Source organism: Oncorhynchus mykiss, chromosome 22 (genome assembly GCF_013265735.2).
Source record: "Oncorhynchus mykiss isolate Arlee chromosome 22, USDA_OmykA_1.1, whole genome shotgun sequence".
NCBI classification, from domain to species: Eukaryota; Metazoa; Chordata; class Actinopteri; order Salmoniformes; family Salmonidae; genus Oncorhynchus; species Oncorhynchus mykiss.
The window spans coordinates 30,995,323-31,023,165 of NC_048586.1; the positions used below are offsets into that span (position 1 = coordinate 30,995,323).

General features: G+C 43.7%; 3 protein-coding genes and 1 non-coding gene across 8 annotated transcripts; 2 read left to right on the plus strand and 2 right to left on the minus strand.

Annotated features, from left to right (window-relative positions):
• Nucleotide 1: 1 nt before the first annotated feature.
• Nucleotides 2-4,270, minus strand: LOC110501744 (CCR4-NOT transcription complex subunit 11). 2 transcript variants are annotated; one of them, XM_021579498.2, is made up of 7 exons: nt 3,476-4,270; nt 3,164-3,328; nt 2,795-2,947; nt 1,542-1,744; nt 1,218-1,420; nt 997-1,093; nt 2-747 (listed from the first exon to the last, which is right to left on the minus strand). In XM_021579498.2, exons 1-7 carry the CDS (start codon nt 3,792-3,794, stop codon nt 550-552), a joined length of 1,338 nt encoding a protein of 445 aa, XP_021435173.2. In that variant the 5' UTR covers nt 3,795-4,270; the 3' UTR covers nt 2-549. The 2 variants fall into 2 exon arrangements, with proteins under 2 accessions (XP_021435173.2, XP_021435172.2); XM_021579497.2 differs by having other exon boundaries at nt 1,530-1,744.
• A 92-nt stretch (nt 4,271-4,362) lies between these two features.
• On the plus strand, nt 4,363-8,321 carry rl31 (60S ribosomal protein L31). Of its 3 annotated transcripts, none has more exons than XM_021578581.2 (5): nt 4,363-4,381; nt 5,342-5,448; nt 6,787-6,912; nt 7,673-7,785; nt 8,088-8,321. In XM_021578581.2, the coding sequence occupies exons 2-5, from the start codon at nt 5,342-5,344 to the stop codon at nt 8,117-8,119; spliced, it is 378 nt and encodes a 125-aa protein (XP_021434256.1). In that variant the 5' UTR covers nt 4,363-4,381; the 3' UTR covers nt 8,120-8,321.
• On the plus strand, nt 7,163-7,299 carry LOC118943732. The gene has a single exon (XR_005039050.1). It is a non-coding gene; the product is annotated as a small nucleolar RNA SNORA5 (small nucleolar RNA).
• A 1,055-nt stretch (nt 8,322-9,376) lies between the features above and the next one.
• On the minus strand, nt 9,377-27,627 carry LOC110501746 (TBC1 domain family member 8). Of its 2 annotated transcripts, none has more exons than XM_021579501.2 (20): nt 27,244-27,627; nt 22,425-22,535; nt 22,158-22,276; nt 21,706-21,934; nt 20,991-21,231; nt 19,841-20,048; nt 19,352-19,537; nt 18,995-19,147; nt 18,226-18,376; nt 15,521-15,735; nt 15,314-15,431; nt 14,329-14,614; nt 14,098-14,239; nt 13,896-13,994; nt 13,703-13,771; nt 13,319-13,565; nt 12,757-12,822; nt 12,547-12,633; nt 12,355-12,449; nt 9,377-10,950 (listed from the first exon to the last, which is right to left on the minus strand). In XM_021579501.2, the coding sequence occupies exons 1-20, from the start codon at nt 27,368-27,370 to the stop codon at nt 10,492-10,494; spliced, it is 3,408 nt and encodes a 1,135-aa protein (XP_021435176.2). In that variant the 5' UTR covers nt 27,371-27,627; the 3' UTR covers nt 9,377-10,491. The 2 variants fall into 2 exon arrangements, with proteins under 2 accessions (XP_021435176.2, XP_021435174.2); XM_021579499.2 differs by having other exon boundaries at nt 12,355-12,473.
• Between the last annotated feature and the right edge of the window lie 216 nt (nt 27,628-27,843).

Sequence of the window (27,843 nt, forward strand, 5' to 3'; positions counted from 1 at the left end):
TATTAAAAAATAATGTTGTTACTTGGTTTTGTTCACACGCATTGTAATACACATACTCTACACCTGTACAGTATGAGCAGTCTACTTACAAATAGTTGTTCTGCATTAAGAATTTACTCATGTGATAAACCATCTAGTTCACTTAAAAACTGAGAACACATTCAAAACAGAACCCACCAATCCTATATTTGCATGTACAGTATTACTCACTATAGAAAATATAAGCCAAAAACCCAGATGATTCATCACATATCCATTTAATGAAACAAAACCGACAAGCTTCAATCTCTGAAGGGGGAAAAAAAACACTGTTTCAAAATGAATTTTCAAAATATCTTTGTCCAGAAAAGAGAGGGGAAGAACAGTAACTGAGTTCAAACCTGACTCCAGGTGGGTACTGGTGAGGTCGTGAGGATTGTCTGGCTGTTTATACAGCCTTGGTCAGTATCTCTTGGTTGGGGCGCTATTTAGCGGATAGTGCCTCTGTGGGCTTACTCCCTTGGGGTGTTATTTGGCAGGTCAGGCTAGTGCCACGTTCTCTATGTACTGTTATTTGGCCGGTTTCGCCTCAGGGGGGGTTTCTCCTGTATCTAGGGTCTTGAGAAGGCGGAAGAGGCCAGCTGCCTCACGTATACGGCTGAACTCAATGCAGAAGGCCTGCACCTCGATGAACAGGTCCTGCACATTGATGATCTTGTTCCGGATCAGAGACTGTAGGAACACACACACCAGGCGCACCAGGCGGTTCTGCCAATGAAAACAGATAGGTTTTACACAGACACATCTGGAACACTGGAAAACACAGTGGAGAATTGACTCACATTAGTAGTGAACAGTCACCTTGAACGGGGACAACCCACAAATTAACTTCCTGTTACAATTTTCTGAGAATCGAAATGGCATGCATCCTCCTGTAAGACAAGCTTTTCAATGTGACTGACAGGTCAAACAGTAAGCTACAGGCTCCTGCCATGGCCCTTCCACAGTCCTCCTTACCTGCATGTACTTGTCTTTGATCTGTTCACATGTGGAGATACAGTTGGAGATGTACAGATGAATGAACTCTGGCGGGAGGTCCACAGCAGTTGTCAGCCTGTGCACACAAAGAATAACCTCATAAATAAACAAAAAAATTAACATTTTAAAACTATACCTATATTGAAAACTGATTCTAGACAACTGAATTGTATAAATCAAATTCTATCCGAAGTCCCCACCTGTTGACCACCTCCATGGAGTGCAGGGACATGTCCATGTTGACCAGGACGGAAAAGTACTCAGTGATCTGGCTGGACTGCATTAGTTTGAGCAGCATCTCAATGGCCACCAGAGGGTTGTTCTCCACCAGGTCGGGCAGCTTGGCCGGGGTCAGACCGATGTGGTACACCAGTTTAGGATCCTTTTCCAGCTCACCCAGGAGCTGTAGGGAAATAAGCAGCAATATTAAGAGAGACATTCAGGTTGGATTCACGAATGAAGGTTAAGGATATTAGAAATATATAAAATACAGTTTTGAGTAGACAGTGTACCTGTCTACTCACCTGTGACTGCTGCTGGGCAGACAGCGGGCTCTTGAATGCCTTGGCCATGATGCGTTTGATCTCCACGCCCGTGCTGTTCTTTACACACATAGAACGGTCCCACTGCACACTGTGGTCTGGCTCCGTGGGGTTCAGCCACGCCAGCTCGTCTTCACACACGTGCAGCGGAGGGGGCGGCCGGATGAACTCCGGACGGAAGTGACCTGGGGAGAGGGAGGGTCACAGGTAGCTGTTACAGAATGGGTATGTGGCTTGGCTTACGTGATACTTGGGATATCCTATATACACTCAGGGGCCAGGTTTATTAGGTACAAAACCCAGTTCACAAAAATGGTTTGCTCCTACAGACAGTGAGTCACATGGCCATGGCTTGCTATATAAAGCAAGCAGACAGACACCGAGGCATTTAGTTACTGTTCGATTGAACATTAGAATGTGCAAAATGAGTTCCCTAAACGACGTTGAGAGTGGTTTGATAGTCGGTGCCAGGCACGCTCGTTCCAGTATCTCAGAAATGTCCGGCCTCCTAGGCTTTTCACACACGACAGTGTCTAGGGATTACAGAGAATGGTGCGACAAACAAAAAACATGTGGTAGTCCTGTGGGCGAAAACAGCTTGTTGATGAGAATAGCAAGATTCGTGCAAGCTAACAGGCGGGCCACAAACAGTCAAATAATGGCGCAGTACAACAGTGGTGTGAAGAAGGGCATCTCGGAAGGCACAACTCGTCGGTCCTTTTCACGGATGAGCTATTGCAGCAGACGACCACACCGGGTTCTACTCCTATTAGCTAAAAAGAAGAAGAAGTGGCTCCAGTGGGCACGCGATCATCAACACTGGACAATTGGGGAGTGGAAAAACATTGCTTTGTCTGACGAATCCCAGTTCCTGTTGAGTCATGCTGACGGCAGAGTCAGGATTTGTCGTAAGCAGCATGAGTCCATAGCCCCATCCTGCCTGGTGTCAACGGTGCAGGCTGGTGGCAGTGGTGTAATGGTGTGGAGAATGTTTTCCTGGCACACGTTAGGTCTCTTGATACTAATTGAGCAACATTTTTGTTTAAAACTTTGTTGGTTACTACATGATATGTGTTATTTCATAGTTTTGATGTTTTCACTATTAGAAAATAGTAAAAATAAAGAAAAACCCTTACTTGAGTAGGTGTGTCCAAACTTTGGACTGGTACTATATGTCCTCCATAAACATAACTGATAGACTCATAACATCGTGATTGATTAAACGCTCCACTTACTCTCCAGTGCAGGTCGAGGCCCAGTGACCAGGGACTCTGTGATCTGATTGGCCACTGAGCTGTCAAACCCAGAGTTGGAGGAATCTGGGTCCGGGTCACTGAGGATACTGGGGAAGCTGGCCTTACTCTGGGTGGGTAGCTCTGACTGGCGCTCTGCAGGGTCAAGAAGAGAGAAAGAGATAAGATAGTTTACATATTAAGTGTTAGAAATGCAACAGTAAAGAACTGTCTGTTGTACTACAGTAAGGATATGAGAGGTGTTATGTCTCAACACAGGCAAATAACTATTTTTGAGCTGCCTAAAATTATTGAGGTTCTATAACCATCCTCAATACAACAAACATGAGTGCATACATTTTGGTTCAGTACCTGCCAAGGCCAACTGCAGCCCACTAATGTCTATGGACTGTGGCATGTTCCCCATGTCCATGCATGACACCTGTCTGGGGGTCTTCTTGAAGAGTTCCCTTGGAGGTGCCAGCATCAGCTGAGAGAGGAAGAACTTCTCAGGCTGTGTTATGGGTGGCAAGAATCCTGTGGACAGTAAAATGATCAGTAAGTACTTGAAATGTCGATGTTCAGCATAGACCTGGGTTGAGACATTACTTGTGGATGAAAGAAACACACACTTTTAACAATACTTATCAATATGCACACTGATAGGAGTCTAGACACACTCACCTGACAGTTGTTTCTCCTGTTCCTCCCCAACTGGTGAGGGGTTCAGCAAGTGAGCAAAGACAGCGGCAAAGGGGTTGGCGGCAAGAGGCTCTGTGCGGTACATCTCCCAGAGAAGGTAGAGGGCGGTGAGGCGCTGGGCAGAGCTGGGCAGAAGATCTGGCTGTTGCAGCAGCATCACCAACACCGAACCCACTCGGAAATGTTCGGCCTTTGCGAAGTAATGATGAAACGCGGTTGACAGACTTTCGAAAGTGTTGGTGCAAGCTTCCTCAGAGATGATTCCCAAGAGGTTGGACAGCTCCTTCGGGGCGAGTGTCATTTTTCCTATGTGTAGTGGGGGCTACAGTAACAAGCTGCTAGCTTTTAGCTACGTGACTAAAATGATCAATCACTGCTTGCTATTAGTCTTTAATAATTACAGGTAAATAGCATTATTCAGTTCATACTAAAAAACGGAAAAATAAGCTCGTTACATTTCCATTAACTCCACCGGAGTGCAGATGTGGACAGCTAGGTAACGTTAACAATTAACGTTAGTAAATGTTTTTAGCTCTTGCTAGTTAGCTTGCTAGTTTGTCAGTAAAGACTAAAGTCATTATAAAACAAAATTATACGTCTTAACAATATCGACCTTGGTCAAAAAATGTACATAACAATCTTAATGATCTAAAATCATTCATTTGCTTATTGTCAAAGGTTAAATAAGAAGTAAATTAGCTAGCTTTTCTTAGCTGTCAAATTTTTCATCAGTTTCCACTTCGTTCACAACATTGGAGCGTAGAGTTTTGACCTTTGACACGACCCGGTAACAACGTGCATTCTGGGAGATATAGTACAGTAGATTATTCGTGTTTTTGTGCTTGTTCTGGACCTTTCGTGGCTACAACAACACTTTACAGATTACAGGTAATGCATTTGTTACAAATTGTGTGTCAATTAATTTTAGTTTGCAAACGCACTGCAACAAATGACGTATGTTATTATTAACGACGCGGATGTGAACCTATTATTCTCTTTAGTGCCCACAAGCCCTTGCAACTTCCTTTCCGACATTTCTCGGGCAGTGTGAGTATTGTTTTGTGAAATTTGTTTTAATTATCCAATTTCATCCTGGCCCTGCGCTTATCTATTCCATCGTTTTCCTCACATAATTACAATATGAGACACTGAACTCCTTAAACGATGTAATTGCGATGGGTTATGCTCAAATGATCAATTGTAAATGTATATGGAAATGTGTAGCCACCAGTATGCTAACCAGTAGTTAGCTAAACGAAGCTATTCTGTCACAAATGTCTCGGTTATAGAGCGCATTCGTGCTATGTTTAACGTTTTGTCTGAGGCCCACAATTTCTGGTTCACAGTTTTTTGTCAATGTGCAATCACAGTGAAACCAGCTAATTAGATCAAAATATGCCGGCATCATTAGCTAGCTGAAGTTGGCCATAGTACCTGGCGTCACCAGACAAAATTGCCATATTAACACCTGGCTCAATTGTTATCCGAGGCGGATTCTGTAGCAAAAGTTTTGCAACGAAAACCTGAGTTTCTATTGGACATTCAGGTAGAATGTCGGTTTCCGTTTCAAAAACGTTTTGAATCCAACTAATGAATACACCACAGGTAAACCCATGACATATATTTTATATAGTAACTTAATGTACCATTACACTTCACTTGTCACTGTTTACTTACATGGCAAAGCATAACCAGTCAAGTAGCCACAAGCTCAGTCAGTGGCTTGGTAGAAATGCCACACTGTAGTGAGTCAAATAAACAGTGGACACTAAAGAAATGCGTGATCTTCCAAGCTGAATGTAAGTGAGCTAAAGGTTTATCAATGTTTTATGTTATGTATTTTCATAGATGGCGCCAAACAAGAAAGGAGGTGAAAAAAAGAAGGGGCGTTCTGCCATCAACGAGGTTGTGACCAGGGAGTACACGGTCAACATCCACAAGCGCATACATGGCGTGTGAGTACACTTGACTGGGGCTATGACAACCACTCCGCTACTGTTGAGTTATGAAAGTGGGTTCTCTGCACTAGGTTTTCATGAAGTGCTGTATGTTTACTTCCACTTGCAAGATGTCTTTGCTGCTGTGATTGCTGTTCTTTGCTGGATAGTCAATTTGCTGGGCTGTAGCACTAAACAAGTAGTTTTAACAGTTGTCGGGGGTCTTTTGCTCAAATGCAAGTAGGAAGTCTCACCTTGACCAATTGAGATTAAGGTCTGAAAGGCACTTGCCCATCAGGCATATCAGGAGTATTTTGGGGGGTTGCCTAAAGATTATGATCAGAAAAATGTTAACTTATTTGCGTGAAGAAATGCCATATACGTTATTGCCTGCCTTTCACTTACACACATGGGAGGAACCAGAAAGATCAGTTCTGGAATTCTTTTATGTTGGTTGTCAGTAGAAGAAAAAAATCACTAGGCTCCGCTTGCCCGACTGCCATAAATGCTGTACATTTTCTGTCTTTTATTTATTATGATTTTTTTTATGGGGTAGAACGAGATCAGTTTTAGGTTACTGGAATAATTTGCAGTTTGGTAGTTTTCACTGAATTTTGTAATTAGATTTGTATCACATGCCCAATGTGGCAACCTTCGGCAGACTCAACTAGCACAACTGCTCAGTTCACTTGCAATAGGGAAACTCTTAATATCCAGCCTTACCTCAATGTAAAGTGCTAATGCATTTAGCATTGTTTTGATTTTGTACATGCTGTATGCTGATCCCTGTGGGAAAGGGGTGCCAATGTTATTGGGCTTAGGCTGCTGAAAATGTTGTGACTCTACTTTTTGAGGTGTGGCTGGAGAAAAACAGCTTATGCTATGTAGTTAATTGTTGGATGCTTGTTTTGGAATGCAATTATGGGCATAGTCATCAGTAGGGCTGCAATATTTTTTCCATGGCAAAAATGAAAACATGAAGCAGAGCTAACTATTTGGTCCTTTAAAAACCTGTATGTAAAATATTATGTTCTATATCTTGGAATATAAATAAATGTGACTAGATGACAACAGGAGAACATTTTGGTAAAACCGCTGTTCTATGCTTTGGTTGATGGATAGTATAATTCGTTGCAACATTTTTGATGGACAGACACAAAGACCTTCCCACAACGCACTACTCCAATTGAATTTGTCTGGTTTGAATGCACGCTAATGGCTTTCCTTGTTATGTTGCTCATAAAAGTTGCCTTTGCTTGCTTTGACAAGTGATACTTTGTATCAACCTCTTTTGATAATTCAGTGCAGTGTTTGGTGATGCAACTAACATTGCTGCTTGTTCCTGTGTCCCTTCAGCTCCTTTAAGAGGAGGGCACCTCGCGCTCTCAAGGAGATACGAAAGTTCGCCATGAAGGAGATGGGAACCCCTGACGTGCGTATCGATACTCGCCTGAACAAGGCTGTGTGGACCAAGGGGGTGAGGTAAGCAAACCCTTGTTTCTTACATCAGAGGCCACAAGCTTTTCTGAACAAAGGACCAGCTGGCTATGGACTTTCCTTGATGATCTGCTCAATTTGAAAACTAATACTTGATAACTGTCATCTAACACTCTGAGGGACCATGATTTTCAGGTACAGTCTACTACAGGTTAATGCTGTGGCTGCAAGGAGTGTTGTGATGACATACACTTAACTTGAATATGAACCAGACTATGCTAAATTCTGAAGTCTTTGCAGCCTTGTCAAATTCAGTGCTTCCTCTACATTGGACTGTACTGGCCAGAATGGCTGCCATAGTGAAACTGTAGTTCATGGGCCTCACATTCCTTTTCTATGGATGTTGGGGATACATTTGTGCTATAGACAAGTTGATTGTTGATTTCAGTGATAGTGATACACATTCTGTCAAATTTTAATTCTAAGGGATAGTTGAGCATCAGGATCTCTCTGTCTCTCTCCCCCTCCATCTCTAGGTCAAATAAAAACCACTCTCCCTCCTATCTGCTTTATGTAGTATTGTCCCAATATCAAATGGTAGAGGCTAGTTACACCAACAGCTGACCAGTCAGTGCTGGCTTTAGAGAAAACTGATATCCTGGTATTGTTGGCGATGGGTGTAGAGTTGGTGCAAATAGTACAAGTTGATGCCTGTATAAATTGTTCTGCAATGCCATGCACTTAGATGCAATGCACTAAAACTAAGCAGTTTCTTCATGCCAACTGATAATTTCTGTTATTTCAGGAATGTCCCATACCGTATGCGTGTGCGCCTGTCAAGGAAGCGCAATGAAGATGAGGACTCTCCCAATAAACTGTATACCCTCGTCACATACGTTCCTGTCACGACATACAAAGGTAAGCCCAAGACCTGCTTGACTGTGTGCTGTGCTGACTTGTATCCAGAAGTGTACCCTGACATTTCTGAGGTTGGTGATCTGGTGTGTTTGAAATTAGCTATACTTTTATAACCGACAAGGTGCAAAATATCCCTGTGTGGGTGACACTGAAGAACAAGTTGTGGCAGCCTTATTTTCAGATCATCTGCATGCAAATGGGTATACAAAGTAGAGGATCTGTGAACTTTACTTCGGTCAGAGTGAGTTCTGTGCTGTTATTTTCCTTATTTGCCTGTTAAAGACTTTTTCTTTCCTCTACAGGTCTGCAGACAGTCAATGTGGATGAGAACTAATTATTCATTGGTGTCGAAATACATTTATAAGACTGCAGTCTTGGATGATATACAAGTTTATACAATCACTAATTGGGATTCTTGATGGTGCAATTTATGCTTACATAGTTTCAAGTTTTATTAGTTGTATGTACGGGATACACATGGTATACACCACGTCCAATGAAATGCTTACATGAAAATAAATTATTTCTAGAGCGTCTGTGTCTGGTATAGTGTTTGGATATACACTGAACAAAAATATTAACGCAACATGCAATAATTTCAAAGATTTAACTGAGTTACAGTTCATGTAAGGATATCAGTCAACTGTAATAAATCCGTATATTCATAAGATTATGCATCTGTTGGTCCCAACGGTGTGGATCAGAAAACCAGTCAGTATCTGGTGTGACCACCATTTGCCTCATGCAGTGCGACACATCTCCTTCGCATAGAGTTGATCAGGCTGTTGATTGTGGCCTGTGGAATGTTGTCCCACTCTTCAATGGCTGTGCGAAGTTGCCTGATATTTGCAGGAACTGGAACACACTGATCCAGAGCATCCCAAACATGCTCAATGGGTGGCATGTCTTGTGAGTATGCAGGCCATGGAGGAACTGGGAAGATCTCAGCTCCCAGGAATTGTGTGAGATCAAAAGGATCTGTATCATGGTATCTCTGTATTCAAATTGCCATCGATAAAATGCAATTGTGTTCGCTGTCCATACCATAACCCCACCGCCACCATGGGGGCACTCTGTTCACAACGTTGACATCAACAAACTGCTCTCCCACACAATGCCATACATGCCGTCTGCGGTACAGTTGGAAACCGGGATTCATCCGTGACGAGCACTTCTCCAGTGGCCATCGAAAGTGAGCATTTGCCCATTAAAGTCGGTTACAACGCTGAACTGCAGTCAGGTCAAAACCCTGGTGAGGACGAAGATGAGAATTTCAAATACTTTTTCTGACAGTTTGTGTAGAAGTTCTTCAATTGTGCAAACCCACAGTTTCATCAGATGGCTGGACTCAAGACGGTCCCGCAGGTGAAGAAGCCGGATGTGGAGGTTCTGGGCTGACACGGTTACACGTGGTCTGCGGTTGTGAGGCCGGTTGGACATACTGCCAAATTCTCTAAAATGGAGTTGGCTTATGGTAGAGAAGTTAACAAATTATCTGTCAATAGCTCAGATGGACATTCCATTATACAATGGGCTTTTGAGGGTCTAAAATCTCCTTAGTGAATCAATCTTTGAAAGACAACAAGACATGGATGAGGCATATTGTTTTAATGATTTACAAACAAACCATGTTAGACTGTGCAGCAGACATGAAATTGATCAAAGGTCCCATTTATAATGCACCTCAAGTGAACTTCAGTGCACTAAAAATGTAAAGAGAAAAAAAAGTGCATCAGTGAACTGGACAGTCAGGTTCTGGAATAACCCAAAGCTAAATGTCATTACTGATTTTATTGGTAAAATCAAGTTCTCTCTATAGAAGACCCCTTTAACCAAATCTGAGGCACAGCGGTATCGTTTGTGTAGTTGGTATCTCAACTGATTTTGAGAAGGTGTGTAGGACTTTGGTCTATAATACAATACTGGTCACTAACACTTGAATTAAGAAATATGCTTGGTAGAATAACAGGCTCAAACAGTTACAGAACACTTAAAATAGGAATTCTTAAAGAACAAAATACATTAATTAGATCAATACAGGACAAAATATAAGTACATTTACAATGTTACACACAAAGGCGACATTCCAACGTTCCATTATTGTATGACAAACACTGCGCAGTAAATAAAGGCTAAATATTTGGCAGGAAAATAACACTTGTCTGCTCTCCTTGAGGTTGGAAGATATGGCAAACAAGATCCTGCCTAGGCTGTATTACCAACCACACAGCCAATGTCAGAAAATATTAGAATTTGTTCCCATTTCATAGACTGGATGAAGGAAAATGTCTACAAATACTGATAAATGTTAATATCCCTTTTCATGGTGTTTCATGTAGTGCATCGTGTTGGATGTTCTCACAGTAGTATATATATGATTGACTGATACATGTAGTCATTGATTATCATGCACGTCTCAGCCACCTCTGGTTTGGTAAACCTGTTTTCAAACTGAGCGGCTGGTCCCAGTAGACGAGGCCACATTTCATCAGGATAGGAAGACCTACACATCTACAGTACTTCTCCCTCGTGCTTAACAGACCTACAACTCAATATAGGCACATATGGACTCTTGGTACCCACTCATCCTTGTAGGACGGAGGACACAGACAACTTATTGGCGACAGATCTGCCTGGCATCTAGACAAGCAACTAGATTAGAAACCCAGTATTGGGTCACATGGTCATTCTCTTGGTCATGTTAAATCAGCTGGTTCCTTGCTGAAGCATAAGCAGACCGGCCCTTTCATGGTACTGTTTCACCTTTGCTACAGCCACCTTTGCTGACAGGTCCAGTGGTTTCTCAAAGAAGTTGACCAGCTGCTGTTCTGTGAGGAGCGAGGCCAGGATCTGAGCGTAGCTGACCGTCCACTCGCTCGAACTCTCAGACCGCTCGGAACTCTTCCTGGTCCCCTCCTGCCTCTCTCCATCTCCTTCTTTGGTGCTGAAGACAGGGTGGTCTTCTTGACTCCCCTCCCTGTGATCCTCCTCTACCTCGTCTCCGGCCCCGCCCTCGCTGCTGACCTCTGACCGGCTGCGGTGGCCGACCTCACCGATCTGCAGCACCAGGCTGGTCACTGTAGCGATGGCCTGAAAGAGCTCGTTCTCATCTGGGTTGCCATGGAACATGCTGTAGAGGGTCTTACAGAACTGGATGAACTCCCTCTGTAGAAAGCAATACAAGTTTATTATACCTTTGCTGTGACTTAATGGCTGTTTATTGGGTCCCTGATTTAATTCCTTCCTTATTGTACAGTGCATTCGGAAAGTATTCAGACCCTTTGACTTTTTCCCCATTTTGTTACATTAGTGTTATTCCAAATGTTTTATTTTTATAATCCTCATCAATCTACACACATACCCCATAATGAGGTTTAAACATTTTTGCAAATGTATTAAAAATAAACTGATATCACATTTACATAAGTATTTAGACCTTTTACTCAGTACTTGAAGCACCGTTGGCAGCGATTACAGCCTCAAGTCTTTTTGTGTATGACGCTACAAGTTTGACACAGCTGTATTTGGGGAGTTTCTCCCATTCTTCTCTGCAGATCATCTCAAGCTCTGTCAGGTTGGATGGGGAGCGTCGCTGCACATCTCTTTTCAGGTGTCTCCAGAGATGTCCGATCGGATTCAAATCCGGGCTCTCCCCAGAGCATGGTGCCAGGTTTTCTCCAGACGTGGCGCTTGGCATTCAGGTCAAAGAGTTCCATCTTGGTTTCATCAGACCAGAGAATCTTGTTTCTCATGGTCTGAGAGTCCTTTAGGTGCCTTTTGCCAAACTCCAAGCGGGCTGTCATATGCCTTTTACTGAGGAGTGGCTTCTGTCTGGCCACTGACATAAAGGCCTAATTAGTAGAATGCTGCAGAGATGGTTAACCTTCTGGAAGGTTCTCCCATCTCCACAGAGGAACTCTGGATCTCTCTCAGAGTGACCATCGGGTTCTTGGTCACCTCCCTGACCAAGGCCCTTCTCCCCCGACTGCTCAGTTTGGCCAAGTGGCCAGCTCTAGGACGAGTCTGGTGGTTTCCAACTTCTTCTATTTAACAATGATGATGGCCACTGTCATCTTGGGGATCTTCAATGCTGCAGAGAGGTTTTGGTACCCATCCCCAGATATGTGCCTCGACACAATCCTGTCTCTGAGCTTTACGGACAATTCCTTCGAGTTCATGACCTGGTTTTTGCTCTGACATGCACTGTCACCTGTGGGACCTTATATAGACAGGTGTGTACCTTTCCAAATCATGTCCAATCAATTGAATTTACCACAGGTGGACTCCAATAAACTTGTAGAAACATCTCTAAGGATGATCAAGGGAAACAGTATGCACCTGAGCTCAATTTTGAGTCTCATAGCAAAGGTTCTGAATACTTATGTAAATAAGGTATCTGTTTTTTATTTTTAATAAATGTGAAAAAATGTTTAAAATACTTTTTACTTTGTCATTATAGATTGCTGAGGGGAAAAACATATTTAAATCTATTTTAGAATAAGGCTGTAATGTACCAAAATGTGGAAAAAGTCAAGGGGTCTGAATCCTTTCTGAATGCCCTGTATGTACCTGGTTCATTAGAGGTAGCGGTTTCTCCACATTCTTCTCCTGAGCCAGGTCCTTCAACATCTGCTTCAACTGCTCCTGATAGTCTCTGATCTCCTCTTCAACATGAACACACACAGGAGCTACATCAACGTGATCATCTGAACAGGACAGAGCTAGAAACGTGAACCTGGAACACTTGAAGCATGAAGTTACCATTAGGCATCTCTATATGGAGTGGTCGGGTAGTGGACAGCAGAGGGCTCTTCAGTGGAGGAGAGTCATCCTCACTCTCAGTCAGAGCTACAGGAGACAGTTGCATTACGATGAATGTTAATGGATCTCTAGTCAAAGATAGTTGCAAGTCCAGCTAAAGTACATGTCTGAAAGAGGAGTAAAACACCGTAGGAAGGCTATGTGACTCACCTGGAGGTATGTGCAAACGATACAGAAGTCTGATCTTCTCATTCAGTTCCTCACAGTATAGTGTGTCTGATGCCGAGAGAGACACAGAATTGTCACCATTACAATTGATTAACATCTCCAACAGCCAGTCATTGGCTTTAAATCACAATGTGTGTCAGTTAGTGTTAATACTGTCTTTCTAAAGGATAGAGGACCACAGAGGGAGACCTTCAGCTCTGTGAGTTTAAGAGGTGAATTTACATATTTTCTCTACTTCAGTCAATGTACTGTACACAGCAGTGGCAGCTCCTCCTAAAAGCCTTGGCTGCATATTGATTCCCATAAAACCCTGGTGGGCTGAATTCCAGATGCCCATGAAAGCATAATATGAAAGCACTCATATTACACACATTATCTCTTCAGGCATACACATACTCACTCTCCCTACCTACCTCTTTTAAACACACACACACACACAATATGTCAATTAGCTAAATCTGGTGCAACGCGACCCTTCTCACTTCTGAGACTTGTGTTTTGTTGTACATTGTCCCTGTTTCAAATAAACGTTTCAAATAAATACCCAGCCACCCGGCAAACTTTCTGAAGGTGATGAGTAAGTCTCTGTCCTGGTCCAGCAGTGTGAAGGTCCGGTGGGCCACGGTGTCAGTGTGGAGGCCACACAGCCAGGGAACCAGTAGCACGTACAGGCTTTTGAACTGGGCCCGGTCCACTCTGTACTGCTCCACATAGGGCTGGCCTGGGTCATGGTGCTGGAGAGCCACAGTGGTGCTCCCATCACCCCAGTACAGGTTGATGAAGTGCTCTGTCTATAAGAGAAACAGACACAGATGTGTTGTTGTACAGTTGGGCTATATGTGGAGGACGTTATCATCGTGCTCTGGCAATGCATTTCTTAGTGGTCCTGGGAAGATAAATAACGGCGTATTGAATTGAACTGAAGTACCTTGAAGAGGTCGTAGACATCAGCCAGGTTTTCAGGGGAGAGAGAGACATCTGGGGTCACCACCCTGAGCTACACACAGAGAGAGGTGAAGGGTCAAGCAGTTTGGAGCGGAAATGTGTACGATTTCAACCTTTGGTCATGGTGTATTTCATGCATGCGTGTGACTGTTTGAGATGTGATATGAAAGACCCACTGCGTTCTCCTTGGTGATGTCCTCGTGTGCTTGGAGAACCTGGATCCGGTGTCTGCATCGCAACCGCTCTAATTGTCTCACCGTCAGGTCTCCAAATTTCTGACAAAACAGGACAGGGACACACAACGAGAACAAACATCAGTGCCACATTTTCACAACTACCCTCTGGTGGTGTGGAGGGAGTATTGCAGTGCTGTCTTACCTCATAGGAGTCAATGATGAGGTCTGTGATCAGGGTGTGTAGTTCTACAGTCGCGCTGCACTCCTCCTCCCCCCTCGGAGACGAGGGAGGGTGAGGGGCAGGTGGAGACGGATTCTCATCGTACTTCACGTGGTCCAGAAAGCTGCAGGCAGAGAAGTTTGTGTGAGAATGTAGACTATGCTCAGATGTGAACTGTGTGTAGACATGCATGCATTCCTCCATATGCATTACCCAGTGAGGATCATGAGGGCCTGGCCGTCATCTGCACTAGCACACAGTGCCGCAGCGTTCGCATCCAGCACAGCTAGCCCTAGCTGGAAGATGGCTTTGATGCCGTGGAAGAAGAAGCAGTCTACCACACAGATGGCGCTGCGGAAGGGAAGCACACTGAGGAAGAGGGTGAGGAACCAGGACAGGGAGAGGGAAGAGAGGGGGGAGAGGTCGGGAATGTGCTCAGCCAGCTCGGGAAGACGCTCCTGGATCAGCTCTTCAAACACTGACTGGTCCACCTGAGCACCTGCAAACACAAGTGAAAATCTACATTAATATAGAGAAACTCATGAACGTACACCTCTATAGAAGTACAGAACATCCTTTATCATCCCATAGAGGGAAATTAATGGTCTCGTGGATGTATGCTCTATACACGTGTATACTCATGATGTCTTGACTTCCACACGTGTGTGAGAATTACATGTTCTCATTGTGTAATATCCCAGATAAGTGATCTTTTAAGACTTTATTTGAACCAGGAAGCCACATGGAGATGAAAAATCTATTTTCTAAGGAGAATAAGTAAACAACTGCAATTTCAAAGCAGAACAGAAGAGGAAATGACTTTGAATGCATTTCATATGCGCCAGAAATAAATAGTGGCACAAAGCACAGGAAATTAGCTTGTGTTTCAGCACACGCTTCACGCTGGCTAAAGAAAGCCTTGAGTTATTGTTGGCTCTGTTGCGGTTAGGGCAGAAAAACAGCCCTGACGGAGAAAAAACCCCACATTCAAATCACCTAAACACCAGACCGGCTACTATTAGACCTACTAATGTTTGATCTGCTATGATTTTGATAGTTCTATTTTTAGTACTTCATCTAATGTACAGTACTAGCTATAATGTCAGTAAAAGTGGAAGTAGACGAACCATCGCTGTAGTAATAGCAATGTAGTAACATTAGCAGTGGTAAACCTATGCAGGTCAGTTTGACCTCTCACCTATGACTCTGCGGTTGAAATAGTCAGGCAGCATTCTCTCACACACAGCCACCAGCAGCCAGAAGGCCTCCTCCTCTTTAGTGTACAGCAGCAGCACAGATGCCAGGATATTCATTGACTAGGAAGAATGATAGGCAGTCAGTTATACTCTACCTGCACTGTATACACATTGTGACATAGGTTACTGTATGGTAGTGGATACCTTACCTGGCAGTAGCCAATCTTGGGGTTGCGGTGGGCATATGCGGTGAGGACGCGGCGTAGGGCAGCGATGCCCGTGGCGTTCTGGAAGGCGGGGTGGTCGGGCAGCGAGCGGTGCAGATCTCTCTCGATCTCCTCCGTGGCCAGGCTGCTGTGCCCTATAGACTCCGTCACCAGCCCCGAGTAGTAGTCTGGGTGGGAAGCCAACTCTGACGATGAGTCTGTATTTCCAGGGAGAATGGTGTCGGTGTTACACAGCAACAGCATATAAGCACTTACATGTACATAAAGGCCTGGTTGGAAAACATCCCCTAGGCCCTAACCCTTCTCTTTTGTTCCTACCCGTAAGTGTTTGCAGATCTGAAAGGAATGGATAAGTTACCTATCTGGTTCCTTCAGATCTGGAAACACCAAAAAGATAGGGGTTACTTTGGGACAAGGCTTCTTTGGAGCTCTTGCCCTTTGTTGACTCCCCCTGGAGGATGTGATGCATTTAGAACATTGATAGGGAGTAAACAGGTGACTGGGGATAGTTTGACATGGGGGCAAAGAAAACCATCACAGTGGAGTGGAGCCAGTCTGCTGCCAGTCTGTTTCTGGTGCAGTCTGTGCAGTGTGTTCACACAGGCCTAATTGCTTGTTTTCATTGGAGATGAGGTCACAAGCTATTTGTATGCCCACTGAATCCTGCTGATCTGGATTCCATATGACATCAACTCTGACATTAACAGAATAAAGCAAAGCAGGATCCATGAGAATAGACTACAAAGTTGCATCAAGACTTCTGGTTTTGAAAAAAGGGAACTGCTTGCCTGCTAAAAGCCCCTCCCCAAACTCTAAGATAAAATGGGAAATACCATAAATGCTAGGCATTGTACATAGGAACGGAACTGAAAGCAGGCAGTCAAGCAGAACACAGAACAGTACTCGCTCTCCCTCCTTTGAGGATATACAGATATCTACCCTAAAGATAACCCCACCCTTAAATAGAGTACCAGTCAAAAGTTTGGATACACCTACTCATTCAAGGGTTTTTCTTTATTTTTACTATTTTCTAGTTTTGATGAAGACACCAAAAACAGTATTTAAAAAAATCTAAATATATTTTATAGTTGAGATACTTCAAAGTAGCCACCCTTTGCCTTCATGACAACTTGACACTTTTCGCATTCTCCCAACCAGCTTCATGAGGTAGTCACCAGGAATGCATTTCAAATAACAGGTGTGTCCATCTAAGATATGAAGGTCAGCCAATTTGGAAAATTTCAAGAACTTTGAAAGTTTCTTCAAGTGCAGTCGCAAAAACCATCAAGCGCTATGATGAAACTGGCTCTCATGAGGACCGCCACAGGAAAAGAAGGCCCAGAGTTACCTCTGCTGCAGAGGATAAGTTCATTAGAGTTAACTGTACCTCAGATTGCAGCCAAAAAGAAATGCTTCACAGAGTTCAATAAGAGACACATATCAACATCAACTGTTTAGAGGTGACTGTGTGAATCAGGCCTTCATGGTTGAATTACTGCAAGAAAAACACTACTAAAGGACTCCAATAAGAAGAAGAGACTTGCTTGGGCCAAGAAACACGAGCAATGGACATTAGACCGGTTCCAACCGTTGTGTCTTTGTGAGACGCTGAGTAGGTGAATGGATGATCTCCGCATGTGTGGTTCCCACAGTGAAGCATGGAGGAGAAGGAACGATGGTGTGGGGGTGACACTGTCTGTGATTTACTTAAAGTTCAAGGCACACTGAACCAGCCTGGCTACCACAGCATTCTGCAGCGATACGCCATCCCATCTGGTTTGCGCTTAGTGGGACTATCATTTGTTTTTCAACGGGACAACGACCCAAAACACACCTCCAGGCTGTGTCAGGGCTATTTGACCAAGGAGAGTGATGAAGTGCTGCATCAGATGACCTGGCCTCCACAATCACTCGACCTCATCCCAACTGAGATGGTTTGGGGGCGAGTTGGACCGGAGAGTAAAGGAAAAGCAGCCAACAAGTGCTCAGCATATATGAGAACTCCTTCAAGACTGTTGGAAAAGCATTCCAGGTGAAGCTGGTTGAGAGAATGCCAAGAGTGTGCAAAGCTGTCATCAAGGCAAAGGGTGGCTACGTTGAAGAATCTCAAATATAAAATATATTTTGATTTGTTTAACACTTTTTTGGCTACTACATGATTCCATATGTGTTATTTCATAGTTTTGATGTCTTCACTATAAATTCTACAATGTAGAAAATAGTACAAATAAAGAAAAACCCTTGAATGAGTAGTGTGTCACGACTTCCGCCGAAGTTGGTCCCTCTCCTTGTTTGGGTGGCGTTCGGCGGTCGACGTCACCGGCTTTCTAGTCACCACCGATCCATGTTTCATTTTCGTTTTGTTTTGTCTTCATTATACTCACCTGGTTTCCATTCCATAATCAGTGTTCCTTATTTAACCCTCTGGCTTCCCCTGTTGTTTTGTGTGGGATTGTTTTTGTCAAGTGGTTCCGTGTACGTGATCTAGATTGTTTATGTTTATCCTTGTTGGATTATTGTTGAATTTGAGTAAATATCGTGGCTTTACTCATACCTGTGTCCTGCGCTTGACTCCGCCTTATTCCATTCACCTGGAACATTGACAGTGTGTCCAAACTTTTGACTGGTACTGTATATTTGACCTGTTGTTATAGCAACCAATGACCTCAGACTCCTCCACCGCTCACCAGAGAAGGTCATCCATAGCTCTCCCCGTAGCGACTCTGGTATTCCCATGGCAACCAGCTTCTGGATCTTCTCTGTGCGGAACATGTGGACACCTCGACCATACGCAGAGAAGTGGTCATCCCACAGACGCTCTTTCACCTGCTCCATGGTCTACAGGACGCACACACACACACACACACACACACACACAGGACACACAGGACACACACACACAGGACACACAGGACACACAGGACACACAGGACACACAGGACACACAGGACACACACACCCTTGAGCAAACAGAGTATTGTAGTACTGTAAGCACATTCTCAACAATAGCCTTGGGAGGTAAAGTTGCCCAGTGTGCCAGTCAGGGGGGGAACAGGGATCAATATATGTTTAAATAATGAAAAAGGTGTAACAGAATCACAACCTCATCCCAGAACTACCACTATATCACATATACCATACCCTGGTTACCAGTCTGTTTCTAATAGGCTTGAAGTTTAGTTGCCACTTTTGGTTAAAGCAACTCCTTTGTTGTTGTCATGCTAAACATTTAGAATTCTAATTTAGTCTAATATTTAGCATGACAACAACAAAGGAGTTGCTTAAAACAGAAACAGGCAACCAATGTTAAATGTCAAGCCTAGACACATTGGCCAATGTGGCCCTGCTATCCCTGCAGCCACCATTATTATGGTATCTGCTATGTAAACATCATAATAACGGAGGCTCCAGCCATATCAGGGTTGTGGCCGACGGTGCACTATTTTCCATACTCACAGCCGTGCTATTGTTGAGGTCAGGTTGAGAGTGGTGGTAGTGTGCCATCAGAGCCTCTGTATTCACTGTGTGACGTAGTGGTCTCTCCTCGATCTCCTCCCCGTCACAGTACATGGTGTCATAGTAGAAGGTATAGTACGGAGACGAGGACGTCTGGAGCACCCAAACACCAGAATTTGTCAAATATACACAATGAATGACTAACTTGTGTGTAAAAATACTAGCAGTAATCATATATGTCATTGCAGTGCAGTTGCATTCTGCTTCTTGGACTAGGCCTGTTGGGCATCACCATGAGATATGATGTGTGAAATTGACAACAGGCATTTATGGGCTGGTAGTATTGCTGTAGCATACCAGAGATTTCTTGCTGTGGAACATGGAGTGTTTCCATTGCAGGGCTCTGAGCCGTGACATCAGACTATCCACCAGGCTGTCTCTGTCCTGCAGCTCGATCACCTGGAAGGCCTTCTTACTCCTCACACTGACGATCACTGGGTTGGGCAGCAGGCTGGTGCTCTCAGCCTTCTCTATGGAGATCACCTGGCAGCACAGGAAGAAACAGAGGTAAAAGGTCAAGATCCAAGGAAATGTTGGTAGTAAGGAAAAAAAACTGAAAGGAAAAATATGATATGGTAAAATGGTATTAACACAGTAATAAACTTTGAATAACTTGTTTATGTATGCAAGAGCCATACATCTCTATACACGACTCTGGTGTATAGCAACTCATGTAGTTCACCATGGTAAAGCTAAAGGTGTAAGCTCTAACACTTCCAACAACACTTATACACTGTAAACAGTGGTAAGCCAGCAGAGTCAACTGCAGTATGATACGATGGATACCTCTGAAAGGGGGATGAGCAGGCTGCAGTGGCCCTCCTCTCGACTGGCAAAGCATAGGTAGCTGTCGGTGGTGTAGAGTGTTCCAGCTGTGTGACAGCGGGCATGGGGCGTCCACACTGAACACAGAGCCACCTCCTGGAGACACTCGGCCCGCGGTAGCCGGAAAAGAGCCAGGACGTACGCCCTCAATGCCTGCTCCTCCAGAACCCTGAGGGGAAAGGGGAAGAGTTAGAGTGTGACACTCATAGAAAGTTAATTAGCTGACAGGGGGAAGAGTTAGACTGACACAGACAGAGTTCTGTTCTGTAGAAAATGAGTGACAGTTAGGAATTCTCCTCCAGGATAGAGAGAGAGAGTAAAAGAGGGACTGAGGGTGAATCCTCATGGTCTCGTTACCTTTAGTGACTCAGACATTTCTGACTGACAGCTATGATAAGGAAAACTTATAAAGAATCCAGATACACTCCGATCCAGGCAGACTATTTTGGTCACTGCAATTTAGGTCAGATCATTTTTCACTTCCTGTTATGGTGATGAGGAATTTACACTATGCTGAATGATGGGGGAGGGACAAAAATATCACCCACTTGGCAAGTGTTGCATGTGAGGAAGTTACCAAATAAATAATACAACTAAACAGTCTGTTACACTCATTGAAAATATATAACTGAATGCTTTAGCTCAGCTCTAAAGTACAATTTTACCACTGAAAATTGTCATTTTACACACAAAAACCTGAAATTGAAAATGTTGGTGAATGGTGAATGTACTACAGGTGGAACTAAAACACACACATTCAGTCACACTATTATGCAAGGTTATACAGAGGATGGTAGAAAACTAGAGGGAAGTAAATTAGTCAAGATCTCAGGGATTTTCAGGAAGTGCTTGATGAGGTTTCTTTTGACCAAAGCAGATAACAATGAGACAAACTTATTAAACTACTGTTTATCAAACTATTTAATCAGGAAAGCAACCGATCAATCAGATTGCTGACACCAATCCAATCCTCTCAGAACTGTGAGGTAAGTCAACAAAGAACAGATAATATGAATCTGAACAAACAGAATGACACACCCACAAAAAATCCCCTGCCCTCCTTTACACTACAATACAACTTCATCTAACTTATTCTGCGTTGCCCTCTGACCTCTTGGTGATGTTGGAGGACTGCTGGAGGACTTGATCCAGTTCTAGACCTCCACTGTCCAGCAGGCGTCGCAGTGCGATGTCAGCCAGCTGACCCATGACCCCGAACGCCTCATCCAAGCTCAGGAACATAGAGAAGTCCCGCTGGCGCCGCCGCGTTGTCACACGCACCATGTCCGTCATGAGGCCAGTGGAGACCCGCTCCAGCCTCGTCACCTCCACCCACGGGATCACAAACTTCACTGAAGGAGAGAGAAGTGGTCAAAGGTCAGGGGTTAGGTTTAGAAGACACTGTACACTGAAGAGATTTCAATGGTTAAAGAGATTGAACAGGATCTTCAGCACTTAAAAATGTGTAAGATATTATACAAATTGGAATTCTTAAATATATTGTACAAATTGGAATTTGTAACAGATAATACCCATTTCTATTTTATTTTTGTAGGACGTTACATATCATACGAAATTAATGACATTGTACACAATTACGCACAATTTTCAGGGACACGTTTTTTCTCGAGGGCTACTTTCAAAACTACTGGCTGAAGTTATACAAAACCTCCGCAGCATCACTTTCACTAAAAAGGCACAATGTTTACTGTGGAAAGTATGTCACAGTTCACAAGACATAAAGGGCTTGTCATCTTTACAACTGGAAAACAGAGGTTAGAGTTTCTAATTAACAGACACAACCAGTTCAGACTAAGGGGATAGACCTTCCTTTCCCAGCAGGAAGGAGTAGAAGGCCATGTGGTTGATGCTGAGGTAGAGCCAGCCATGCCGGGGGACGCGTCCCTTCCAGCAGCAGCAGGAGTAGGTGGTGACCAGCTTCTCTGAGGAGGGCAGGCCGAAACGCAGCTCAAACTTCAGCAGTACCTCCCGGAACTTCTCTGGGTCCTCCTCTTGAGCCGCCTGCTTCCCCCTCACCTCCTCTGCTATCAGACCCTGGGGGAGAAAGAGAAATAAATGGGCAATGAGAGAAAGAAAGAGGAAGAGAAACAAAAATGCAAAACAGGGTGAGAGCAAGATACACAGAAATAGAAAAGAAAGTCAAGAGACAACATTTGAGTCAGATTAAGTTGAACACAGTAGTTGTTGATAGTAGGCCTACATAGTATTTACAGAGTATCACAGGTATATAGTTAATCTTATTCTAATAGTACAGTACCTTGACTTTCCCTTTGACGAAGCTGGCGACATCCTCCTTGTTCTCAAATACTGAGAGAGAGTGGAGTAGATTCTGGACCAGCCAGTCCCAATGCCTGTTCATGTCCTCAACAGCAGCACCTGCATAACAACAGACACACGCGCACACACATCAGAGAAATAGATACACAGAGAGAGAGCCAGAGAAAGAGAGTAGAAGCAGGGACCTACCGACCGACAAATATGAGCATCGGCGAGAGGAAAAGGAGAGACATTTCTCAGAGCTTACCACAAGCTATAGTCCAGCTGACCTGTGACCCAGGCACCTGTAGCAGGATACGGAATGGTGTGACCCGGGCGTTGGAGTCCAGCACTGTGTCCAGAGCTCCCACCAGAAGACCTGGACAGACCAGAGCAGTCAGACACAGAAAAAGACCAGAAATTACTGAGAAATACCATCTGACAACACACACATATCAATGAGCTCATTGACACATGGGAAAGAGGCAACATTATACCAACCCATATGAACGGTTATATCATATATTTTCATATGGTAAGACAATTGTACTAAGCTCATAAGGCATTTTCTACAATAATCAATGGTTATCAGTAGTTGGACAGCAGGAAGTTTTACAGATTGTGCCCCATCTGCTTAAAGGCACAACGGCACCTATCGGACATAACGCCAGAAAGCTAAAGGCATTATCATGTGTATAACAGACTCAGACATTCCACAGTGAGCACTGGATGCCAGCCTTGAGGCATTACAAAAGAGATTGGACATAAACTGGTACCACTAATGGTCACTAGCAGTCTCATAATGGCCACATTATGTGAGAACATAACATAGAACATAAAAGCTATTAAGGAGTTTCAACATAAGTATTGTTATCCTCTGTTTGTCACTACATTGGTCCACTAGAATCATAGGGTAACAGTATTGGAATCGAGACCCCTCCCTCTCCACAAATCCTCCACTTGTGAAGCCCCAAAGCCATGGCATAAAAACTACAAACTTCCCTAACATCCCAAACTCATTTGTATTTATTAGGTGTTGAGAAGGCTAAATTAAACCTGGAACAACCTCCTCCACCCCACCAGTCATCACCTTAAAGGAACCAGATACACACTCTAACAATCTCTAATATCCTGAGGTACCATAACAGAGCCAAGACTCATCATCATAGTATCTCTAACTCCACCGCTAATCAGGATCATGGTTTTCCACTGAGGCCAAAGCCACCAAACACTAGTCCCTCTTGTCTAGTTTTAATTCTGTCTTTCCTTTGCTAAGCACAGCCATTTTCAACAGAATGGAGCATTTAGGGAGAGCTGGGAAAAACAGTCCCAACAAAGTGCAAGTAACAGTCAGCTGCAGCATATGGCCTCAGCTACAATTTAAAAAAAATACGTTTGCAAGAACAGTCTGTTAATGATTTGACAAATCAAATATGTAATAAGCACACAGCAGGCAAGACAAGGCATTAGGCTTACTACTTTCATTAGGCTACAGTCTGGTCGCTGTGAGATCACTATCTAGTGTTTGGCATTCCCACCCCCACCCAACCGCTCCGCCACAAAAGAGGAGAGGGATGGAAGACAAACTGAACACCAGACAAATAACTCTCTCCTGGAGCACTGCCCATCCCAGACCACACCGCAACTATTAAGCTCTGCCTGTCTGCCGCTCTGAACCATTGTACCCTGGCAACGCAAACCTATTCGTCACCTAACCGCTTACTTCAACAGTGCTTACATTGTAAAATGTAAGCACTGTAAATCATGTATTTTGTTCGGCTTATATTGTTCACTGAGTTTGTATGTCTGTGGACAATGGACATGTACAGTGTGCTCAGAGGTTGAGAGAAAGGAAACCTTAAATGTCCCTCACAGGAAAGTGTTCTTTGTGCAATAGGAAGCAGAAGTTATTTTAGCTAGTGACAGAGTACTAGACGTTGCAGATGTTTCAGTGCTGCTCAATACCCTTTTTATGTTTTATCTTAATCAAATTAAGGATATAAAAAAAAATCTAATTGATATTGTACTTGTTCTTCTCTTCCCATAACAAAAGTAGGGTGTGGTTTTGTAAGAGCCAAAAACTAGGGCTTCTTCTGACCTTTCGTCCCACAGATGAATCGACCTGGCCCGGGTATCCTGGAAGGATATTGACCTCATCCCGTCAGTCAAGGATGCATGGTCATTCTTTAAAAATTATTTCCTCACCATCTTAGATAAGCATGCCCCGTTCAAAAAATGCAGAACTAAGAACAGATATAGCCCTTGGTTCACTCCAGACCTGACTGCCCTTGACCAGCACAAAAACATCCTGTGACGGACTGCCATAGCATCGAATAGTCCCCGCGATATGCAGAAATTTGCTTCCTGTAGCTCTAACTCCAAAAGGTTTTGGGACACTGTAAAGTCAATGGAGAACAAGAGCACCTCCTCCCAGCTGCCCACGGCTTTGAGGCTAGGTAACACGGTCACCACTGATAAATCCATGATAATCGAAAATTTCAATAAGCATTTCTCAACGGCTGGCCATGCCTTCCTCCTGGCTTGGTTTTTCTGACGACTGCCTCGCCTGGTTCACCAACTACTTTGCAGATAGAGTTCAGTGTGTCAAATCGGAGGGCATGTTGTCCTGACCTCTGGCGGTCTCTATGGGGGTACCGCAGGGTTCAATTCTCGGGCCGACTCTTTTCTCTGTATATATCAACGATGTCGCTCTTGCTGCGGGCGATTCCCTGATCCACCTCTACGCAGACGACACCATTCTGTATACTTCAGGCCCTTCCTCGGACACTGTGCTAACTAACCTCCAAACGAGCTTCAATGCCATACAACACTCCTTCCATGGCCTCCAACTGCTCTTAAACGCTAGTAAAACCAAATGCATGCTTTTCAACTGTTCGCTGCCCGCACCCGCCCGCCCGACTAGCATCACCACCCTGTAAACTCTCCTTCCAGACTCATATTAATCATCTCCAATCCAAAATCAAATCTAGAATCGGCTTTCTATTTCGCAACAAAGCCTCCTTCACTCATGCCGCCAAACTTACCCTAGTAAAACTGACTATCCTACCGATCCTCGACTTTGGCGATGTCATCTACAAAATAGCTTCCAACACTCTACTCAGCAAACTGGATGCAGTCTATCACAGTGCCATCCGTTTTGTTACCAAATCACCTTATATCCCCCACCACTGCGACCTGTATGCTCTCATCGGCTGGCCCTCGCTACATAATCGTCGCCAGACCCACTGGCTCCAGGTCATCTATAAGTCTATGCTAGGTAAAGCTCCGCCTTATCTCAGTTCACGATAACAACACCCACCCGTAGCACACGTTCCAGCAGGTGTATCTCACTAGTCATCCCCAAAGCCAACGCCTTTCCTTCCAGTTCTCTGCTGCCCGTGACTGGAACGAATTGCAAAAATCACTGAAGTTGGAGACTTTTATATCCCTCGCCAACTTTAAACATCAACTATCTGAGCAGCTAACCGATCACTGCAGCTGTACATAGTCCATCTGTAAATAGCCCACCCAATCTACCTACCTCATCCCCATACTGTTTTTATTTTATTTACTTTTCTGCTCTTTTGCACACCAGTATCTCTACTTGCACATCATCATCCGCTCATTTATCACTCCAGTGTTAATCTGTTAAATTGTAATTATTCGCTCCTATGGCCTATTTATTGCCTACCTCCTCATGCCTTTTGCACACACTGTATATAGACTTTCCTTTCTCTACTGTGCCATTGACTTGTTTGTGTTATTGGCCTGTTTGTTTACTCCATGTGTAACTCTGTGTTGTTGTCTGTGTCACACTGCTTTGCTTTATCTTGGCCAGGTCGCAGTTGCAAATGAGAACTTGTTCTCAACTAGCCTACCTGGTTAAATAAAGGTGAATATATATATAAAGGCACTTTCTTATTTCAGATTACTGGCATTCACACCAAAGTCCTCATCAAAATAACCAGAGTGGTGACTGTCTGATCTCTGTGGGTCAGTGTTCACTCAGGTCAATGAGATATATATATATATATATATACACACACTTTGGAAACCATGGCAACAAACAAATACTCTAAACTCTTGCCAGGAAATGTTATAATTGTTTTTACGAGATGATACTCCCTATCCTCTCCTGTGCCTGAGGTATACAGTTCTATCTTAAAGTGAAAATCCCAATGAAGATTACACAAAAACAAGACCAGGTGACACCTTATCATGGTCCATCATCAGACAAAAACTGACCAGGTGACACCTTATCATGGTCCATCATCAGACAAAAACTGACCAGGTGACACCTTATCATGGTCCATCATCAGACAAAAACTGACCAGGTGACACCTTATCATGGTCCATCATCAGACAAAAACTGACCAGGTGACACCTTATCATGGTCCATCATCAGACAAAAACTGACCAGGTGACACCTTATCATGGTCCATCATCAGACAAAAACTGACCAGGTGACACCTTATCATGGTCCATCATCAGACAAAAACTGACCAGGTGACACCTTATCATGGTCCATCATCAGACAAAAACTGACCAGGTGACACCTTATCATGGTCCATCATCAGACAAAAACTGTATGGAATTGTAAAGAACATATGAAGACCTGAAAGAAAATACAGTCCAAAAAACAAGTGATATGTTAACAAGTTGCCTGTTATTGCTCCAAGGCTTCATGGCACATATTATTTTAAGTTACAAAGAAAACATTGTTTTGATAATCCCAAATATGGGGAGAAAAAAAAATATGGGAAATATGTTTCCAAGCTTTGCAAAACCCGCACTGTAGCCAAGGCTATGGCAAGTTGCAACATACGGTAGCTGCAATTCAACCAAGAATTGTCTTTCGACATTATGCTCGGAGACATGCTGGGAGACACTCTGGGATACATACTCCCAGCACAATATCAACCCAAAAAATATTGGTTGAATCGCAGTTATTTGCAACATTGTTTATAAATTAGTTGTTACTGTGTTGCGTAGTGTAGACTGGTGTGTCCAAGTGGTAATATAGGCTACTAAAGCTGCTGAAATCAGACGAAAGACAGTTAGATGAATGGGAGTAGATGGCGTATTACCTGTAAATTTTCCCCCTGAATCCCCATGTCCTCTTCGGCGCTGCAAAATGAAGAAATCGTTTGATTTTTCGGTAACCCAAAGCTTCAGCGCGTTTTTCAGCAAAACTTCCTCTGGATTCAACCACATTCTTTTAAAGGAAGAGATTGAAGAAGAGAATAGAACGAAAACAAAATAACGCAGATCGTCGTTGCTGTTGATAGCATGCACACTTCTTCATTAGTTCCAAGCGCATTAGAAAAATAAAAGATTTTCAGTATCATCCATGACTGATCTCAAGCGCTGCCCGAGAACGCAAGCGTCTTCTGTTGATATTTTCTCTCACCCTCCCGATCGCAACTGTACAAGTACTCCTCACAGTGAGAGTCTCATTTCCGCATTCAACCTTTCCTTCCCATATTTCCGGCGAAAGCGTGGAAGTTTAATTTCACTGGCCCTTTGTGATTGGTTATAATGTCTAGTATTAATTTAAACAGTTTACCATACAAAACTCGATCTGGCAATAGAATTGGATTGTAAACACACTGTTTGTTTGTCCATAGTAAATGGGTTTAGTCATGTGCAATATGCTGTCTGTCTGGTGTGCACAAATAAATCAGAAG

Bases quoted from the DNA above. Each gene is read 5' to 3' on its own strand.
- LOC110501744 (XM_021579497.2), bottom strand. From the start codon at position 3,794: ATGACACTCGCCCCGAAGGAGCTGTCCAACCTCTTGGGAATCATCTCT. The intron at 1,421-1,529 runs GTACACTGTCTA...ATTTCCCTACAG, and splicing joins AGTCACAGGTGAGTAGACAG to CTCCTGGGTGAGCTGGAAAA. The intron at 748-996 runs GTAAGGAGGACT...TTTCATTGGCAG, and splicing joins TCAAAGACAAGTACATGCAG to AACCGCCTGGTGCGCCTGGT.
- rl31 (XM_021578581.2), top strand. From the start codon at position 5,342: ATGGCGCCAAACAAGAAAGGAGGTGAAAAAAAGAAGGGGCGTTCTGCC. The intron at 5,449-6,786 runs GTGAGTACACTT...GTGTCCCTTCAG, and splicing joins CACAAGCGCATACATGGCGT to CTCCTTTAAGAGGAGGGCAC. The intron at 7,786-8,087 runs GTAAGCCCAAGA...TTTCCTCTACAG, and splicing joins TCCTGTCACGACATACAAAG to GTCTGCAGACAGTCAATGTG.
- LOC110501746 (XM_021579499.2), bottom strand. From the start codon at position 27,370: ATGTGGTTGAATCCAGAGGAAGTTTTGCTGAAAAACGCGCTGAAGCTT. The intron at 15,736-18,225 runs GTGAGCGGTGGA...CTGGAAATACAG, and splicing joins GCTATGGATGACCTTCTCTG to ACTCATCGTCAGAGTTGGCT. The intron at 15,432-15,520 runs GTAAGGTATCCA...CATTCTTCCTAG, and splicing joins CCAAGATTGGCTACTGCCAG to TCAATGAATATCCTGGCATC.